The 22,022-nt window shown below is 42.9% G+C and overlaps 1 protein-coding gene across 1 annotated transcript in view; it reads right to left on the bottom strand.

The window, feature by feature from the left end:
- The window catches only part of LOC122550130 (NEDD8 ultimate buster 1-like), a 57,777-nt gene that overhangs the window by 3,066 nt on the left and 32,689 nt on the right, over positions 1-22,022 (bottom strand). The window contains exons 7-11 of the mRNA XM_043690759.1: positions 18,057-18,163; positions 12,851-13,037; positions 8,614-8,721; positions 5,730-5,882; positions 4,643-4,759 (exon numbers count right to left, since the gene is read on the bottom strand). Coding sequence (XP_043546694.1) covers positions 4,643-4,759; positions 5,730-5,882; positions 8,614-8,721; positions 12,851-13,037; positions 18,057-18,163 — 672 coding nt within the window. The remainder of the gene's footprint in view (positions 1-4,642; positions 4,760-5,729; positions 5,883-8,613; positions 8,722-12,850; positions 13,038-18,056; positions 18,164-22,022) is intronic.

Genomic DNA, 22,022 nt, shown 5'->3' on the forward strand with positions numbered 1-22,022 from the left:
ACAATTTTGCCATTCTTGAAATCAGTCTGGTGAACGTTGGTTGCATCTCCCTCTATGACAAGCATATCTTTCCTTAGATAAAGAGACCAAAACTGCACAAAATCCCAGGTATGGTCTTACCATGATGCTGTACAGCTACAGAAACACTTGCTTGCTCCTGTACTCAAACCCCATTGTAATTAAGACAACAAACTATTTACTTTCTGAACTGCTCACTATACCTATCTGCTTGATTTCAGTGACTGACATACAAGAACATTCAGATGCCTTTGTTTAACAACATTTCCAAACCATCACCATTTAAATAATTCTGTCATTCTGCTTTACCTACTGAAGTGGACAACTTTACACTTAACTATGTCATGCATTTGACATGTTTTTGCCCATTCCTTCAACTTGTTTCAACCTTCCTGAAGCTTCTTTACATCCTCCTCATCACACACACTCCTGCCTAGATTTGTGTCATCAGCAAACTTGGAAATATTACATTTGATTCCCGCTTCCAAATTGATGGTATTTATTATGAATGGTTAGAGCCTGAGCATTAATTCAAGCTGTACCTACCAGCCACCATCTTCTGTTGCAAAGAAAACCTATTTATTCCTAATGTTTCCTGCCTACCAACCAGTACTTAATCCATGTCAATTATTACCAACAATCCATGTCCTTTGATTTTGCATCTTGTCCAGGAGTTTATCAAAAACTTCCTGAAAATACACTAGATCTACTGGTTCTCCCTTATCTATTATACTCATTGCAGCTTCAAAAATTCCCATAGCTTTGTCAAACATGATATCACTTTCATAAGGCCATGCTACTTTTGTCTAATCCTATTGGTATTTTCTAAGTTTCTGATTATTGCAATTTTTATAATAGATACTAGCATTTTTAATACTACCAATGTTAATCTCAGCAGTCTGCAATTCCATTTTCTTCTTTCCTCCTTTTTCAAATAGTGTGATAACATTTACAGTATGCAATTTGCTCGGACTGCTACAAGAATCTACAGAACTTGAGAAGGTAACAAGTACATCCATTATTTTCCTGGCCTCTTCTATTAGTGCCCTGGCCTGTAGACTTTCAGGCATTGAGGATTTATTAGTTTTCAGCCTCATTGATTTCCCCAGTAATTCTTTTTCACTAATACTAATTTCCTTCAATTCTTCCCTCTCATTGGATGCTTGGCTGGAAAGTTATTTGTGTCTTCTTCCATGAATGTAAAACTAAAGTAGCTGTTCAGTTATAGAGCCATAGAGATGTACAGCACGGAAACAGACCTTTTGGACCAACTTGTCCATGCTGACCACATATCCTAAATTAATCTAGTCCCATTTGCCAGCATTTGGCTCATATCCCTCTAAAACTGTTCTATTCTGTTGTACTGGCCTCCTCTTCTATTAGTGCCCTGGCCTGTAGACTTTCAGGCATTGAGGATTTATTAGCTTTCAGCCTCATTGATTTCCCCAGTACTTCTTTTTCACTAATACTAATTTCCTTCAATTCTTCCTTCTCATTGGATGCTTGGCTGGAAAGTTATTTGTGTCTTCTTCCATGAATGTAGAACTAAAGTAGCTGTTCAGTTATAGAGCCATAGAGATATACAGCACGGAAACAGACCTTTTGGACCAACTTGTCCATGCTGACCACATATCCTAAATTAATCTAGTCCCATTTGCCAGCATTTGGCTCATATCCCTCTAAAACTGTTCTATTCTGTTGTACTGGCCTCCACCACTTCCACTGGCAGCTCATTCCATATATGCACTACCCTCTATATGAAAAAGTTGTCCCTTAGGTCAGTTTTAAATCTTTCCCCTCCCACCCTTAACTTATGTCCTCTAGTTCTGGACTCCCCAATACAGGGAAAATACATTGACTATTTACCATATCCATGCCCCTCATGATTTTATAAACCGCTACAAGGTCACCCCTCAGCCTCTGAGGCTTCAGGGAAAACAGTCCTCGCGAATTCAGCTTCTCCCCATAGCTCAGACCTACCAATTCTTGTAAATCTTTTCTGAACCCTTTCAAGTTTCACAACATCCTTCCTGGAGGAGGGAGACTAGAATTGCACACAACATTCCAAAAGTGGCCTAACCAATGTCCAGTACAGCCGCAAAATGACCTCCCAACTCCTATACTCAATGCTTTGACCAATAAAGGAGATTGCTCTAACACTTCCTTGTTCTCCATTATCAATTCTCCCATTTTGGACTGAAGGGTCCTATATTTGCCTTTACTTTTTTTTTCTTTGTAGAGATACGTTTACAGTGACTTTTAATGCTCTTTGCACAATTATCAAATTTCATCTTGATCCTCTTCTTCAATCTCTTCTTCATCCTCCTATGCTGAATTCTAAATTGCTCTCAATTCTCAGCCTTGTTACTTTTTCTAGCAACCGTATACGTTTCCTTTTTCTTATTCTTAATTTATTTTGTTAGCCATGGTCTGGCCACTTTTGATTTTGTTTCTTGGTATCAGAAAGTAATGCATAACTGTTGCAATGCATGCATTTTGATCCTCTTCTTCAATCTCTTCTTCATTCTCCTATGCTGAATTCTAAATTGCTCTCAATTCTCAGCCTTGTTACTTTTTCTAGCAACCGTATATCTTTCATTTTTCTTATTCTTAATTTATTTTGTTAGCCATGGTCTGGCCACTTTTGATTTTGTTTCTTGGTATCAGAAAGTAATGCATAACTGTTGCAATGCATGCATTTGTTCTTTAAATATTAACCATTACTCATCCTCTATCAAATCTTTTATTAAGGTTATTCAAGCTATTATAGCCAGTTCACCCCTTCATAATTTCCTCTGTTTAACTTAGAATCCTAGTTTCAGATTGAACTACTTCACTTTCCATCCTGACGAAGAATTCTATGTTATGGTCATTCTTCCTTAAAGAACTCTGCACAAGTTGACAATTAACCTCCTCTCATTGCAGAAAACCAAATCTAGGATAGCCCGTTCCCCAGTTTATTCCTCAATACACTGGTCTAAAAAAAATTCTGCACATACTCCAGGAATCAATTCACAATGTATTATTTCTAATGTGTGTTTGTCCAGTCTGTACAAAGATTAAAATCACCCATGATTATTGTCGTACCATTTTTACATGTTAAGCAAAATTATATCACTCTCACATTTAAAATTAACAACTGATCCAGCAGCAATCATTTGCAACTCCTTAGATCCTGAAGCAGTCCATACCCAAATGCAGCAAGATCTGGACTATATCAAAACTTGAACTAATAATTGGTCAGCAGTATTTGTGTCAAGTAATGACAATCTCCAGCAAGAGAGAATCTCTACTTCTCCCTTTAACGTTCAGTGGGATTGCCATCATTGAATGCCACACTATCAACATCCTGCGGGTTACCATTGACAAAAAAATTCAACCATATAAATACTAGCCAATAAATATCTAAATGTCACTAGGTACCTGCTCTGGCTTTCAGGAATTGTCAGCATCTATCTCGCCCCCATCAGCTGGTAGGCTAGGAAACTGCATTTTAATGAGGCCAGAAACAATCAAGCTGCCTTGGCCTACGAGGCTACAAACATCAACAATTCAGGAATACCATAGCTATTCAATATCACACAGAGACATGGCCTCACCCGACTCCATCCCCGAAACCACTTCGGTGACTGCAACCTCCAAACCTCGAGCATGGTACATGTCCCATTCCCATCACCCCATCGCTGCAGCCAAAGCTAGAATCCTCTCTCTATCTCTCTTTCCTTCTTTAAGAGGCATTTACCAAGGTTTTGGCCACCGGTCCCTTTTACCTTTATCTGTGGCTTGCTGTCGAATATTACCTGATAGATTTATCTAGCACCTCTTCATAAGAGCTCTAAGTTGCTGTTGTTATAAACACGACTTGGACTGGGGTGGACAAAGTTAAAAATCAGAGTCTAGATTAGAGTGGTGTTGAAAAAGCGCAGCACGTCAGGCAGCATCCAAGGAGCAGGAAAACCGACGTTTCGGCTCATTCCTGATGAAGGGCTTTTGCCCAAAACGTCAGTTTTCCTGCTTCTCGGATGCTGCCTGACAAGCTGTGCTTTTCCAGCACCACTTTAATCTCGACTCTGATCTCCAGCATCTGCAGTTCTCACTTTCACCAAGTTAAAAATTACACACCACCAGGTTTTAGTCCAATTTGTTTTCACAGAATTACACTTTATTTTGCTCAAAAATTGCATTAATCCACGTAAATCTATGCAGAGGGTTTGTCAGTGACTCAGCATTGGGACACAGACTAACTTCACACCTACTGTTAGAAACACTGAGCTATCTTGAGAATTTAATTTAAAAGTAGTTCTGGGATTTACATAGCAAAGAACAGAAACCAGCATATCCCATGCTAAAAGATGAAAGACTTAATCTAAAATTGTTTAATGTATCAGATCTCCATGACCCGGGACTCCTTTAGCTGTAAATTCTGTGTTCAGGATCTTATTCTCCACAACCTAATGAAGAAGTAGCACTCCGAAAAACTAGTGTTTCCAAATAGAGCTGTTGGACCATAACCTGGCGTTGTGTGATTTTTAACGTTGTTGTAAACAGCCCAGTTAAAGTTGCGAAGGAATTCATCACCTCGTGTAACGTGTAAATCTATCCACTCTCATGACTTCAATTTTACCTGGTTTCCCTGATCAGGCCTCCTGTTCTCCTCAGGTACATCAGTACTACTCTCTGTAGCCCGTCTGCTCAGTCGCTGTCTTCTTTCATCCACTTCTCTCTTTTGCTGTTGAGCTCTCTGTTTGAAATCAGGAAGTAAAAGTTGATTCACTTAAGAGCGGCTGATGGTTTCTGGCAAGAGTTTAACAAATGGAGTCTACGTGATGGAAATCTTTCCCAGATGTAAAAGCTCTAGCTCCAATCTCCCTGATGAGGCTAAGACCAGCAGCAACATTGCAATGTAAAAAGGGTATCTACATCATCAGTGAGCCATTCTCCAAAATATTCCACTGGCTGGTGTATGTTTAAACGATGATTTAAAGTCGAAACGTGTGGGCCTGGGAAAGTACACAGGTCAGGCAGTATCCAGGAACAGGAGAGTCAACCTTTCAAGCATTAGCCCTGAGGGTCTATGTCCAAAACGTCAGATCCTCGGATGCTGCCTGACCCGCTGTGCTTTTCCAGTGCCACACTTTTCAACTCTGACTCTCCAGTATCTGCAGTCCTCACTTTCTCCTAAATGATGATTTAAGTTCACTTTTGGCAATGAAGATACATGAATCATTGCATGTCACCATTTGTTGGAGATGGAGGCCTTCAGACTCTCTTGGTGAAGGGAAGGGAGGGCACCATTAACTCAAATCACAACCACAATCTCACCAATAGATACGTGGACTGGGGACTGGATCCCATTTGACACATTGAGACATGTACAATTTGCAACAGTGGAATCTTACTATTTCAGAAAGGATTAGAGTGGCTTAGCACCAGGGATCTGTGTTTGAGTCTACCCTCTGACAACTGTCTGTGCGAAGTTTGCACTCTGCGTGAGTTTCCTCCCATGGTCCAGAGATATGCAGGTTTGGTGGATTAGCCATGGGAAATGCAGGGGTAGTGGGCTGGGTCTAGGTGGGATGTTTTTGTAGGGTCAGAATGGACTTGATGGGCCAAATGGCCCCTTTCTGCACTGTTATGATTCCCTGATTGACTTCTGCAGTCTGTTTCTCAAAGTGCTAACGCCTTCATGTGAAACAATGACTTGCACTAACCTCCCTTCTTTTTCTAATGCACATCTTGGCATCCTCGATGTTGCCCTCAGTGGCCCGTAAGGCAAGTCGAGCTTCCCGGATGGTGAATCCTTGATTTACAAGGTCAGCCACGTCTGAATCATCCAATCTCAAACGATCCAGTAGTATCTCTGCCTGAATATAGATTGAAGAGGGACAAACAACTCCTTCAGTTACACTAACTCATTCACTTCATAATTAATTCACTCGCATTAATCTCAGTAAAATGGAGCACAGAGTTCATGCTGTGAAGCTGCTGAATTCAATATTGAGTCCTCAAGTGTTGAAGCGGGAAATGAGGTGTTGTACCTCCAGCTTGTGGTGGAATTTTCTGGAACTCTGCCACAGACCCAGGATGGAAATATCAGCACGAGGGCAAGATGGTTCATTGAAATGGCACATGACTAGCAGGTTGGGGCCATATCCTACAAGCGGAGTGGGGGGTGCTCAGTAAAAGTGGTGACCTGTTGCGCGCTCAGTCTAACCATTGTAATGAGACCCGCATTGTGAGCAGTGAATGCAGTAGGCTAAGTAAAAACAAAAAGAACTGCGGATGCTGTAAATCAGGAACAAAAACAAATTGCTGGAAAAGCTCAGCAGGTCTGGCAGAGAAATCAGAATTAACCTTTTGGGTCTAGTGACCCTTCCTCAGAATAGATGGTAGCTTGGAAAATGTTGGTTTATATACAGAATGCAGGGTGGGGGCAGGGGGTAAGGAGTAAATGCTAGAGCCCAAAGAGAGAGATTTAACTGCAGGTTAAGATAGTAGGAGGGGTTAATTAAAACTAAGAGTTGTATTCCATGGAATTTGGAAAGCTAAATGGTGATTGAATGAAATTTAAAAAGAAAAAGTGGGCGACACGGTGGCACAGTGGTTAGCACTGCTGCCTCACAGCGCTGGAGACCAGGGTTCAATTCCCGCCTCAGGCGACTGACTGTGTGGAGTTTGCACGTTCTCCCCGTGTCTGCGTGGGTTTCCTCCGGGTGCTCCGGTTTCCTCCCACACTCCAAAGATGTGCAGGTCAGGTGAATTGGCCATGCTAAATTGCCCGTAGTGTTAGGTAAGAGGTAAATGTAGGGGTATGGGTGGGTCGGTATGGACTTGTTGGGCCGAAGGGCCTGTTTCCACACTGTAATGTAATCTAAAAAAAAATGTACAGTTGGACAGATACAGGAGTTGTTAATGATCTGACTGGAAGGGTGAATAGTTGTAATTGCAGACTGTTCGTGGCTAACAATAGGTAATATGTAATGGCAGACTGTGACAACAAGGCCTGGTGTGTGGGGTAGGGGGCTAGAACATGGGCGAGTTCTTGCCATAAAATTGTTGAACTCGATATTGAGTCCGGAGGATACAGAGTCCTACCTTGCCCTCTCTTTCACCTGGTCCATCTCTGATTCCTTTCACTTCCTCAACATCTTTGTTTCCATTCCCACAGCCACTCATATCCAACTCCCACAATTCCCTGGACTATACATGCTCACACCCTGCTTCCTGTAAAGACTCCATTCCATTCTCCCAGCTCCACTGTCTGTCTCATATGTTCTGATGAGGCTAACTTCAACAAGGAAGTCTCCGAAACGTCCACCTTCTTCCAGCACCATTGTCGACAGGACCCTCAACTGGGTCTGACACATCTCCTGCACTTCAGCCCTCACCCCCTCCCTTCCTTCCCGCAACAGCAATAGGATTCCCCTCGTCCTTACTACCATCTCACCAGCATCCACATCCAGAAGATCATCAGTCGCCATTTAGAGTCATAGATGTACAGCACAGAAACAGACACTTCGGTCTAACTTGTCCATGCCGACCAGATATCCCAATCCAATCTAGTCCCATCTGCCAGCACCCAGCCCATATCCCTCCAAACTTTTCCTATTCATATATCCATCCAGAAGCCTTTTAAATGTTGCATTTGTACCAGCCTCCACCACTTCCTCGGCAGCTCATTCCATACACGTACCACCCTGTGTGTGAAAAAGTTGCTCCTTAGGTCTCTTTTATATCTTTCCCCCCTCACCTGTTTAAAATCTTTTCCATCAATATTAATGCAGTTGTATCACTTTTCATGCCCCATATAGCAAGGTCTCAAATTACATTATGTTGTGGATGATTTTGCAGTTGTGTTTGCTGACCTTTAAACCTTTCATCATCAAACAATGAACTGAAGATGCTGAAAATCTGAAACAAAAACAGAAATTGCTGGAGAAACTTGACATCTGGCAGCATCTGCGGAGAGAGAAATGAGGTAACGTTTTTCAAATCCTGCTCTGAAGAAAGGTCACTGGACCTGAAACATTAATTCTGCTCTCCTGCTCCCCAAATGCTTCGAGTCCTGCTGAGTTTCTCCAGCAATTTCTGTGTTCGTTTCTGGTGCTCACCTTGTTTTCAAGTATCTCCTTGGACTTGTTCATCATGATCACTATGAACTGTTCCAGCCCAACAACTTTCAGGGATAGCTGTGATTTTCCAGTTCCGGCCTTTAGCACCTCCCTCTTTTTAATTGCTCCAATATTTGCGGACATGCTTTTTCTTCCAAAACTCTGGAATTACCCCCTTAACCTTGTGAGCTTTGTCTTCTCCTTAAACATACCAATTTTGACTAAGCTTTTGGCCACCTCCTTTTGCAGCTCAGCATCAGATTTTGTATTGCAATCATTCCCCATTGGATATTTTATTCTGTTAAAGGAAATTGCAGGTTTCATTGTTGTTGCTGTTGAAGGAGACCCCCACCTAATGCACCCATCACCAACTACACCATCAACAAGTGCTTTTACCTTCAGGGTAGGAATGCAGATCATGCACCAACTTACAAAAAAAAGACGACTGGAGTTTTTCCTCTTTAACTAAAGCTAAACATTTTACCTTATTTAGGTTCTGCACAGCATCTTTCTCCATCTGGTTGTGATAAAACCACACCCCCCACAGCACATAGAGCCGAAGGGACAGTATGTGATGTCTCCCACTGTCATCCTGCAGAGAGAAAAGTGGACAGTTCCTGAGAAGACACTTTTGAATAGGTTTCATTAAAAGCTGCTGCATTGTTGCATTAGCAGCTGAGGCTGTCTGGAACATGCAACTATATTCTTTTAGTCTGAGTCCACCTCAGACTAAATGCATCAAGCATTTTAGGATGCTCCATGTCTTTTGCACCTCCCCCAGTTGTGGTTTCTGAAATGGTTTTGCCTTTCTCAACAGATTTGAAGGTACTGGCCAATTGCCGCACTATTAATCCTGAGGCCTTAATAATGTTCTGGGGACCTGAGTTCAAATCCCACCAAGGCAGGTGCTAGAATTTGAATTCAATAAAAATCTGGAATTAAGAGTCTAATGATGACCATGAATCCATTGTCAGTTGTTTGAAAAATCCCATCCAGTTCACTAATGTCCTTTAGAGAAGAAAACTGCCATCTAGGTCAGGCCTACACGTGACTACAGACTCACAGCAATGTGGTTAACTTTTAACTGCAATCTGGGCAATTACGAATGGGCAATAAACGCTGACCTAACCAGCAATGCCCTCATCCTGTGAAAACAGATGCTGCCAAACCAGCCGAGTGCTGGAACACAGGAACAGGAAGATGCCATTCAAGCCTTTAAGCCTGTGTCACTCCCAACCAATGAGATTGCAGCTGATCTGTGGTCTAGCCCGTGTACTTTTCTTTGTCCCACATCCTGGGATGTAGGAGACTGAGGGGTGACCTTATAGAGGTCTATAATATCCTGCAAGGCATAGATACGGTAGGCAGCCTACAGCTTTTCCCCATGTTAGGGTAGTCTAAAACTCGAAGACATACGGTTAAGGTGAGGGAGGAAAAGCTACTAAAAGGTCCAGAGGAGCAATGTTTCCACACAGAGGGTGGGGAGTGTCTGTGTAAGGCTGCCAGAGGTAGTGGTGGAAGTGCATACAACTTTTTCATTTAAGAAATACTTCGACAAATACATGGATGGAATAGGTATTTCGAGAGATAATGGACCAAACGCAGGCAAATGGGACTAGATTAATTATGAAAACTGGGTAATATGGACAAGTTGGGTTGAAGAGCCTATTTTCATGCTGTAGACCTCTGTGACTCTATCCTCTAATGCCTTTAGCTAACAGAATCTGGATTAGTGGTGCTGGAAAAGCACAGCAGTTCAGGCAGCATCCAAGGAGATACGTTCAGGAGGGACATGAACCCGAACCTTCTGGCAGAGAGGTAGGGACATTGTCACCACACACAAGACGCCTTCATGTAGATTATTAAGTCATACTCTTGAATCTACATCAGCTGTCTGTAACATCATCTGCTCAGTATTAGGTTCCAAGCTGACAATGTGACATTGCCCGCACTGAACTACTGTGTGAGCTGCATCTCTCCTCAGCTAAGGCTATTTTACAGATGGACAGACAGATGGACAGGTCATTGTCAGGGTTTTCTGACAAGCATTGTTTTCCTACAAACACCTAATGAGCTTGTACCTAATTTGTCGATGTAGTTTTAAAGTGGGCTAACTGAATAAAAGAAGCAACAAAGGAGTGATTTTAAAAAATAAGTGCCGTTCGAAGATCATTATTTTAAGAAGTAGTACCATCATCAATCTTTGGTCAATAATCCTCCAGCAGCAGGTGCCAAACCCACAACATCTATCTAATAGAAGTACAGGGTGGCTGAAACACAGGAAGACTGCCATCACTGCCTGGAACGCTATCCCCTCAAGATAAATGAGAGGTTCTGCATTTTGGGAAAGTAAATCTCAACAGGACTTAATCTTAATGGTAAGGTCCTGGGAGTGTTGCTGAACAAAGCGACCTTGGAATACAGGTTCATATCTCCTTGAAAGTGGAATCACATGTAGATAGGATAGTGAAGGCAGCGTTTGGTATGCTTTCTTTTATTGGTCAGAGTATTGAGTACAGGAGTTGGGAGGTCATGTTGCGGCTGTACAGGACATTGGTTAGGCCACTGTTGGAATATTGTGTACAATTCTGGTCTCCTTCCTATCGGAAAGGTGTTGTGAAACTTGAAAGGGTTCAGAAAAGATTTACAAGGATGTTGCCAGGGTTGGAGGATTTGAGCTATAGGGAGAGGCTGAACAGGCTGGGGCTGTTTTCCTTGGAGCGTCAGAGGCTGAGGGGTGATAAATTTTTGAGGGGCATAGATAGGGTAAATAGGCAAACTCTTTTCCCTGGGGTCAGGGAGTCCAGAACTAGAGGGCATAGGTTTAGGGAGAGAGGGGAAAGATATAAGAGAGACCTTTGGGGCAACTTTTTCACACAGAGGGTGGCACGGGTATGGAATGAGCTGCCAGAGGAAGTGGTGGAGGCTGGTACAATTGCAACATTTAAGAGGCATTTGGATGAGTATATGAATAGGAAGGGTTTGGAGGGATATGGGCCAGGTGCTGGGAGGTGGGATTAGATTGGGTTGGGATATCTGGTCAGCATGGACGGGTTGGACCGAAGGGTCTGTTTCCATGCTGTACATCTCTATGACTCTATGTCACACACCATGTGAGCTTGGAATTAAATTGCTGTTGCTTCACTGGTGCTGCGTGAAAATGATTGAACTCCCTCCTGACAGCACAATGACTGCAGCGGTACATGAACGTAAGAACTAGGAGCAGGTGTAGGTAATTCAGCCCCTCAGTCTGCTTCACCATTCAATTTCATCTGTCTCACTCCATTTCCCCGCCTGCTCTCTATAACCCTTCAACTCATCACTAATTAATAATCTGCCTATCTACTTCTGAAATTTACTCAATGTCCTAGCATCATTTAATTGAGGCATCAAGGAGCCCTAGTAGAACTGGAATTAATGAGAATCGGGGACAAATTCTGCACTGCTTGGAGTCAAACCTGGCATATAGGAAGATGGTTACGGTTGTTAGAGGTCAATCAGATCAGCTCCAGGACATCTCTGCAGAAGTTCCTCAGGGTAGACGCCTTGTCTCAACCATCTTCAGCTGCTTCATCAATGATCTTCCCTCTATCATAAGGTCAGAAGTGGGGATGTTTGCTGATGATTGCACAATGTTTAGCTCCATTAACCACTCCTCAGGTACTGAAGCAGGCCATGTACAAATGCAACAAGATCTGGACAATATCCAGGCTTGGGTTGACAAGTGGCAAGTAACATTAAAGCCACACAAATGCCAGGCAATGACCATCACGGATAAGAGACAACCTAACCATCATCTCTTAACCATCACTAAATCTCCCACTATCAACTCCTTGGGGGTTACCATTGCCCATCACCATATAAACATTGTGGCAAGAAGAGTAGGTCAGAGGCTAGGAATACTGCAGTGAGTAACTCACCTCCTGACTCCCCAAAGCCTATCCAAAATCTACCCAAAATCTACCTGGCACAAGTCATGACTATGATGAAATACTCCCCAGTTGCCTGGATGGGTGCAGCTCCAACAACAATCATGAAGTTTGATATCATCCAGGACAAAGCAGCCTGCTTGATTGACACTATCGCCATCAGCATTCATTCCCTCCACCACCAATGCTCAGTGGTAGTAGTGTATGTTACGTACAAGACGCACTGCAGAAATTCATCAAGGCTGTCTTACAGCACCTTCCAAACCAATGGCTATTTTCCATCTAGAAGAACAAGGACAATAAATACATGGGAACACCACCACTTGCAAGGTCCTCTCCAAGCCACTTACCATCTGACTTGGAAATATATCGCCATTCCTTCACTGTTGCTGGGTCAAAATCAGCAGTTCCCTCCATAAGACATTGTGGGTTAACCCACAGCATGTGGGCTGCAACAGCTCAAGAGGGTAACTCACCACCACCTTCTCAAGGGCAACGAGGAATTGGCTATAAAAATACCGGCCACCCAGCGATGCCACCTCCCACGAGTGAAAGAAGAAAAAAAAAATCATCTGCCACACTATGGGGTAACAAATTACACAGATTCATGATCAAAGGGTCAAAACCAATAGGAGTGGATAATAAATACTGACCTTGCTGACGATATTCACAATATATGAACGAATAAATGAAATAAACAACAAGCAACCTGAAATGTGAGACTGACCAACAATCTCTGTGCCATACTTAGACAAATATGCAAACCTTGCAAGCAAATAAAAATGAACCAACCTGAAGTTCCCTGAGTCGTTCCTGATTTTCTCCAAAGCATTTGTTGAAGCATTCCTGAGCTTTTTCTAACTTTTCTCTTGCATTTTTAAGGTACTCCATTTTCTTCAGCTGAAAATTACACCAAACCATATCTAGACACAGTACTCCATAGTTGTCAATGCTGTTGAGCTGCACCTCATCACATTGCCTGCAAAATGGAGCAGTACATCAAACCAAAGCAAGCAGAACTCTGATCCTTTTCTCTAGAGGGAATCCTCACTAGTCTGCCATACAAGGAAAATAGAGTCAGAGTCATACAGCATGGAAATAGACCCTTGGGTCCAACCAGTCCTTGACCACTATGTTCCAAAACTAAATTAATCCCATCTGCCTGCATTTGGCCCATATTCCTGCAAAACTTCCCTATTCGTGTACTTATCCAAATGTCTTTTATACTTCGCAACTGTACCTGCATCCATCACTTCCTCTGGCAGTTCATTCCACACTCTAACCACACTCTGTGTAAAAACGTCGCCCCTCATGTTCTTTCTAAATCTTTTTCCTCTCACCTTAAAAATATGCCGAGTTTTGAACTACCCCACCTTGGGAAAGAGACCATTGCTATTCACCTCATCAATGTCCCTCATAGTTTTATAAACTTCAATCTCCTATGTCCCAGCCTATCCAGCCTATTTTTATAATTCAAACCTTCCATTCCCAGCAACATCCTGGTAAATCTCTTCTGAACCCTCTCTAGTTTAATAATATCCTTCCTATAACAGGGTAACCAGAACTGGGCACAGTACTCCAGAAGAGGCTGCATCAACATCCTGTACAACCTCAACATGCCTTCCCAACTCCTGTACTCAAAAGGTCTGAGCAATGAAGGCAAGCATGCTAAATGCATTATTGACCATCCTGTCTACACGTTTATATGTGATTTCAAAGAATTATATACCTAACCCTCTACGTCTCTCTATTCTAGAACACTACCCAGAGCCCTACCTTTAGTTGTATAGGTCCTGCCTTTATTTGTTTTACGAAAATGCAATATCTCCTTTCATCCAAATTAAACTCCATCTGCCATTCCTTAGTCCATTAATCTAATTGACCAAGATGTCTTTGTAAATGTAGTGACTGGAACCAGGTGGATCTTATTAACTATGAGATCCTGGATTGGGATTGTTAGCCTGGGCCAATCAGGGCGCACTGGCTGACCAAAATAAACATGGGATCGGGCTGTGGAGGGGGTCGTTAGGGCCGACTGCCTGCCCCTCTTCCGCGGTTACGTTAGAGCCCAGGTGTCCTCGGAAAAGGAGCATGCGGTCTCCACCAACACCCTGGAGTTGTTCAGGGAGAGGTGGGCGCCGCAGGGAGTGGAGTGCATTATTTCCCCCTCCAACTCTATTTTGATTTAGTCCCTGCCCTCCCCTTCACTGTTTGATCTCACAGCGTGGCCCTTTGATGTGTAGGGCACTGCTTGTCACTGGCCACTTGGGTGTTTTCCTATCTTCCTGGTGGTGGAAATCGAATAAAGATTTGTTCACTTTGTGTCTCTCACTGTGTCTCACACCTGCACATGCCATGGGTGCTGGGGAAAAAAAATAAGCACTACCGCAGTTAGGCAGTAGTGTGGAAAAAAAAAATTGAAAAAAAAAATTTAACCAGCTGACCAGTATTGCCCTTAGAAAGAAATAAAAAATAGACAGGAGTGTCACTGCTTGTCACTGGCCACTTGGGTGTTTCCTTTCTTCCTGGTGCAAAAAAAACATGGGATCGGGCCGTGGAGGGGGTCGTTAGGGCCGACTACCTGCCCCTCTTCCGTGGTTACGTTAGAGCCCGGGTGTCCTCGGAGAAGGAGCACGTGGTGTCCACCAACACCCTGGAGTTGTTCAGTGAGAGGTGGGCACTGCAGGGAGTGGAGTGCATTATTTCCCCCTCCAACTCTATTTTGATTTAATCCCTGCCCTCCCCTTCACTTTTGATCTCACAGTGTTGCCCTTTGATGTGTAGGGCACTGCTTGTCACTGGCCACTTGGGTGTTTCCTTTCTTCCTGGTGGTGGAATTTTGAATAAAGATTCGTGCACCTTGTGGCTCTCACTGTGTCTCACACCTGCACACACACCATGGGTGCTGGGGATAAAATAAGCACTACCGCAGTTAGGCAGTAGTGTGGGGTTAAATGAAAAAAAAACATGGGATTGGGCCGTGGAGGGCGTCGTTAGGGCCGACTGCCTGCCCCTCTTCTGCGGTTACGTTAGAGCCCGGGTATCCTCGGAGAAGGAGCATGTGGTGTCCACCAACACCCTGGAGTTGTTCAGGGAGAGGTGGGCGCCGCAGGGAGTGGAGTGCATTATTTCCCCCTCCAACTCTATTTTGATTTAATCCCTGCCCTCCCCTTCACTGTTTGATCACACAGCAACGCCCTCTGAAAAGGGCACTGCTTGTCACTGGCCACTCAGGTGTTTCCTTTCTCTCTGCTGGTGGAAATTGAATAAAGATTCGTGCACCTTGTGTCTTTTACTGTGTCTCACACCTGCACACACAACATGAGTGCAGTTATGCGGTAGTGTGGGGGAAATTTAAAAAGGAGAGACTAAAAAAAAATTAACAGGAGATTAGAATTTTGTCAGTCCAGGGGACTGACTCTGTGCTGGCTGGTGCTACAGCCAGTGTGTCCCTGCTGGTACTCTGTGTTTTGGAGGAGGAGAGTTTTCTTTTTCTTTCTTCCCCCACTTTTCCAGAAAAAAAAATCTAAACATAGGATTCAGAATCTCATCAGTTCAGGGGATTGACTCCGTGCTGGCTGGTCACAGCCATTGTACGGTGCACAAGTAAATAAAAGGTGACTTGGTGATGGGATAGCGGCCTCTGTGCTGCTATTTCACCAATATACCATCAATTTTGGTGTCATCTGCAAACTTACTAACCATGCCTCCTACATTCTCATCCAAATCATTTATATAAATGACAAACAAAAGTCAATCCAATTCTGATCCCTGTAGAACACTACTGGTCACAGGCCTCCAGCGCAAAAAGCAACCCTCCACCATCACCTTCTGTCTCCTATAGTCAAGTTAATTTTGTAACCAATTGGCAAGCTCACCCTGAATCCCATGTGATCAAACTTAACTAATTAGTCTACCATGAGGAACCTTATCAAAGGCTTTACTAAAATTCAAGTAAACAGCATCTACTGCCCTGCCTTCATCAATCTTTCTGGTTATTTCCTCAAAAAACTCAATCAACTTTGAGAGATGCAATTTGCCTTGCACAAAAACATGCTGATTATCTCTAATCAGTCCCTGCCTCTCCAAATGTATGTACATCCTATCTTTCACAATCCCCTCCAACAACTTACCCACACTGATCTCAAACTCACAGGTCTATAGTTCCCAGGCTTTTCCTTACAGTCTTTCTTAAGTAAAGGCACAACATTACCCAGCCTCTAGTCCTCCAACACCTCACCCAAGGTTCTAGATGATATCAATATTTCTGCCAGGGTAAGTTCTTTTTGCAAAAAAGATTATGAATTCACCCTTTCTCATTGCATAAAACAAGATCCAAAATATGCCTGTAGGGAAGGAAATCTGCTGTCCATAATTGGTCTGGCCTACATGAGACTCCAGATCCACAGCCTTGTGGGAAGTTAGGGATGGCCAATAAGTGCTGGTCTAGCCAGCGATGCCCATGCCCCATGGACAAATAAAATAAAAGGAGCAGAAGGCCAGGATATGTGAGCTCCAAATCTCAGATGGTTGCTAGAGAACCAGGAAACAAATGGGAGAGAAATAAAAAGACAGACAGACAAGTAATACAGACCAAAGCTGTGGATGGTAGCCAGAAAACTGGAAAGTGATAGTGGGGTAGGTCAGTGGCTGCAGGAGACCTAGACGACCCACCTTGGCAAAACATCTCAGCTAGAAAGATCCTTTTTTATGTCTGGGAGATAAGGTAATTGAAGCTAAGTGGACACAAGAAGGTAGCCATAACAGTTCTTCTGATCGAACACTGTCTGATCAGAAATCAGGAGTTAAGCCTGACAACATACTGGAGGACTGGCAACATTGGAGGGGCTGCATGGTGGCTCAGTAGTTAGCATTGCTGCCTCACAGCACCAGCGTCCCAGGTTCAATTCCAGCCTCAGGTGACTGCGTGTGGAATTTGCACATTCTCCCCATGTCTGCGTGGGTTTCCTCTGCGTTCTCTGGTTTCCTCCCACAGTCCAAAGATGTGCAGGTCAGGTGAATTGGCCATGCTAAATAGCCCATAGTGTTAGGTACATTAGTCAGAGGGAAATGGGACTGGGTGGGTTACTCCTCTTCGGAGGGTTGGTGTGGACTTGTTGGGTCGAAGGGCCTGTTTCCACACTGTAGGGAATCTAAGCTAATCTAATATCCATTGTAAAATGTCAATTCCTCAAAGATATGTTCTTCCACTAATACTTAACTTCACTGCCATTTCAGGGATAAATATTGGCTGCTATAATAAAGAATACCTCATTTTACAATCTGTGCTTAGTGCCTGTGTTTTAATCACTTTTTTTTAAGATTCCTTACAGTGTGGAAACAGGTCCTTTGGCCCAACAAGTCCACACCGACCCTCTGAAGAGCAACCCACCCAGACCCATTCCCCTACATTTACCCCTTCACCTAACACTACAGGCAATTTAGCATGGCCAATTCACCTAACCTGCACGTTTTTGGACTGTGGGAGGAAACCGGAGCACCCAGAGGAAACCCACACAAACACAGGAAGAATGTGCAAACTCCACACAGACAGTTGCCTGAGGCTGGAATTGAACCCGGTCTCTAGCACTGTGAGGCAGCAGTGCTAACCACTGTACCACCGTGCTGCTCATGGATATGTTGTTCTATAACTTGTTGTTCTATAAACTCATATCCATAAAAATGGGCAAATATTTATATTCAAAATGCGAGTGCAATGAGTTACAGGCTCAGTATGAAGAATTGTCAAAGTTAATAATATTTGTTAATATTATTAAAATTTTTGATCAGGTTTTTGAAACTTGATTACTGAGAGTTTCACTGAGCTAAGCTAAATTGAAGCAGAAGGCATTCAATATCATTATGTTACATCCTTAAACATATCCTTATTTATTAATGTAACTGTGGTGAAGATGTATCAGCACATTCTAATATTGCTGAATATTTTGCTAGGAAAGAAGTCACATATAAGGAAAATTAAAATGAGAAAATTCATCACCTGAACTCAAGTTCTGCCAATGTTAAATATGCAAATGCTTGTTCATAGGCCCCTTTCTTCATATCAGATTTGCCAGCTTCATGCAGAATCAAGGCTGTCAGAATAATCTGCCACCAAACAAATACATGAAGCAAATTAACAAAATAGAATCAAAAGGAAACTTTTTAACGTATTGTCTGATTGTGCTATGGATGACATTAGCACAGTATGTTGCATTCTCATCTCTGAACGAGCAGGTTGAGAGTTCAAAATCTAAAATGAAATGCCAGGGCATACTGAGGGAGTATGTCACTGACATACAGTGGCTGCAGTGTGTACTATCCACAAGATATATAGTAGTAACTCACCAAGAATCCTGTAACAGTACTTTCCAAATCTGCTACCTTTGTCACCAAGCTAACATAAGGGCAGCAGATGTTAAGGAACACCATAGAATCACATAATCCCTACGGTGCAGAAAGAGGCCATTCAGCCCATCGAGTTGTTAAGTTCTTTTTTTTGAGATTCTTACACTTGATGCAACTGCAACACACCAACTTCTATGAACAACCAAAATTTTATTAAGCACAGTACAGTACAAACTTTCTGGAAGATCGTTTAACACATACCTCACAGGGCTTGTGCAGTAGCATCAAAAGCAAAGGACGCAGTCCTTCCTTTATACAAAATCTTTACACCACAGTTAGTAATGCCCACAAAACAACTCCCAGCCACTCCCTCACAGTCACATGCCATTCAAGACAATGCATGGACCACATCATCTCCAGATACAATGCAATGTAAATCATCCCTGAATCCCCAGATTAATTGTATTTTTGTAACAATAGGGGAGTAGTCAAATTCCAACTGTAATGTTCTTATTGATTTCTGAATAGGGGATGAAAATGTAAATAGTAGGAGATGACAATGTAAATGGCTTTGAATGGCAAGGAAATGGCCGTGTAAATGGCTCTGTATAATAGGAGTGTATAATGTAATTTCTTACAATCTATCTGTAAATTTGTGGGCGGCACGGTGGCACAGTGGTTAGCACTGCTGCCTCACAGCGCCAGAGACCCGGGTTCAATTCCCGCCTCAGGCAACTGACCGCGTGGAGTTTGCACATTCTCTCCGTGTCTGCGTGGGTTTCCTCCGGGTGCTCCGGTTTCCTCCCGCAGTCCAAAGATGTGCAGGTCAGGTGAATTGGCCATGCTAAATTCTCCGTAGTGTTAGGTAAGGGGTAAATGTAGGGGTATGGGTGGGTTGCGCTTCGGCGGGTCGGTGTGGACTTGTTGGGCCGAAGGGCCTGTTTCCACACTGTAAGTAATCTAATCTAATCTAATCTAATCTAATCTAATCTAAGTCAGAGACATATCACCCTAGCTTCAGAACATCCAATTTCTTGAAGGTCAGCAGAGCAAGTTAACTCTTTAATATCACTGAGTCTGCACTAACATTCTGAAGACTATCCACCCAGCCCCAGTCCCCTACCCTATCCCGTAATTCTGCATTTCCCATAGCTAATCTGCCTAGCTTGCATACTACAGACAATTTCACATTGCCAATCCACCTAATCTGTCCATTTTTGGACTATGGGAGGAAGCCTGACCACCTGATAGAAACAGATACAGGGAGAATGTGCAAACTCCACACAGAGAGTCACCCAAGGCTGGAATCAAACCCAGGTCCCTGGTACTGTGAGGCAACAGTGCTAACCACTCAGCTACTGTTCCACCACCAGCAGCAAGCTCCTCACCATCCCGATTTGGAAATATATTAATGTTCCTTCACTTTCACAGGTCAAAATCCTAGTTCCTTCCTTTACACCATTGTGGGTATACTTACACTGCACAGACTGCAATGGCTCAAGATGGCAGTTCAAAACCCTTATCTGCCCTGGGGATGAGCAATAAATGCTGGCATAGTCAGCGATACCCATATTTAATGGATTAATACAAATGAAACAGAAATTGCCTTTCAAACTGGCCCAGATCATGCACATTTCACCATTAAGATGTGAGTGAGAGAGAGAGAGAGTGAGAGAGAGAGAGAAAATCAGCAAAAAGAAACTAAGCTGAGGAAACATAAAAAAAATCACTAGAACTTCAGCACCAAACATTGAATTTCTTTCAAACTTAATTTGCCCTGTCTGGTACATTCATATAAGAGACAATTTTACTCTATCCACTTTTTGAGGCTCGGTTGCTCTTAATGCAGCACAAAGAATGACCACAAAGTATTGCAAAGAGTGGTTTAAAATGCTAATCACAAGTGCAGTATAGGCCAATCCAACCAGGGAGTCTGGGAGAAAGGCAGGGACAATGGAAACCTCACTCAAGGCATAAAGACCTGCAGGTTAGTCAAAGGCATGAGAACGATGCAATTCAGTTCAATGGGGACCTCCTGATGAAAGAGCATTTCTCTGGCCATTCATACAAAATAACACAGCTACTGGCACTGAAAACTATTTCTGAACGGTGTACCTCAACTCCACTTGTTCACTTTCATTTCATATCAATAAATACGTGTAATTAACCAAAACCTTTCAAGTTGAATCTTGAACATTTTAAAGATCCAACATCGACAGTGTGTTTGGGAGAAGGGTCAAGGTTTTTTTGTGAAAAAGACCTTCCTGACTTCATTCATCATTAGTCTCACTCCACCTGTAACACCTGCCCACTTTCACTTTTCTTTCCCCAAGTCACATTATTTTCTCAATTACCATTTTCTTAAGCTTATATTAAATCCAATTAGTCACTGCACTTTAATTATATTTCCCTTGGACTGAAAGTCATTTGCATTCCTTATTCTTTCCCGTGAACAGCAATTATTTAACATTTTCATTATTTTCTTCTCATAGTCTCACTTGAAACTGTGTGGAATGGACCTTTGTGACTCAAATTACTGTTTTTTTCTTAATCTACTTGTAAAACCTTTTTGATGTTGGTTCTGTCATTGCTTGCAAATGTTTTGCACACAGTCGCATTTCTTATCAATCGTGTCCTTTGATTGTTTTTGATGCATTTCTCAGTCTGCTGGCTTCTCCATCTTTAGCAGTAAAGTAAGGCTTTGAGTTTAGCTCAATATAGTCTCTGACCTCATTTATTGAATGTGGTTGAAGGCAGAAGTCAGACCCGAAGGGTTCCAATGTTCTGAGGCAACACAATGTTCAATTTGTGTTCAGGAAAGGGACTTCTAAAGAAGGCATACAATCAGGAGCATGAGTTCAAGTGACTAGCTTCCCCAACCTATAGGATGGGGAAGGAAACTGCAGGGGATGGGCACATTAGAAGTGTGGAGCTGATTCAAGGAAAAGCTCCTGTGTGTCCTAGATAAGTATGTACCTATCAGGCAGGGAGGACGCTGTAGAGCATGGGAGCCGTGGTTTATGAAAGAAGTGGAATCTCTGATCAAGAGGAAGAAGGTGGCTTATATTAGGATGAGATGTGAAGGCTCAGTTAGGGCGCTTGAGGGTTACAAGGTAGCCAAGAAAGACCTAAAGAGAGAGCTCAGAAGAGCCAGGAGGAGACATGAGAAGTTGTTGATGGATAGGATCAGGGTAAACTCTAAGGCTTTCTATAGGTATTTAAGGAATAAAAGAATGACGACAGTAAGATTAGGGCCAATCAAGGATAGTAGTGGGAAGTTGTGTGTGGAGTCAGAGGAGATGGGGAAGTACTTAATGAATATTTTTGACAGTATTCATTCTAGAAAACAACATTGTTGTCGAGAACAATATTGAAATATAGGATACTAGACTAGGTGTGATTGAAGTTCACAAGGAAGAGGTATTAGAAATCCTGCAGAGTGTGAAAATAGAAAAGTCCCCTGGGCTGGATGGGATTTATCCTAGGATCCTCTGGGAAGCCAGGGAGGAGATTGCCAAGCCTTTGGCATTGATCTTTAAATCGTCATTGTCTACAGGAATAGTGCCAGAAGACTGGAGGATAGCAAATGTGGTTCCCCTGTTCAAGAAGGGGAGTAGAG

Source organism: Chiloscyllium plagiosum, chromosome 5, assembly GCF_004010195.1.
Source record: "Chiloscyllium plagiosum isolate BGI_BamShark_2017 chromosome 5, ASM401019v2, whole genome shotgun sequence".
Classification (NCBI taxonomy): domain Eukaryota; kingdom Metazoa; phylum Chordata; class Chondrichthyes; order Orectolobiformes; family Hemiscylliidae; genus Chiloscyllium; species Chiloscyllium plagiosum.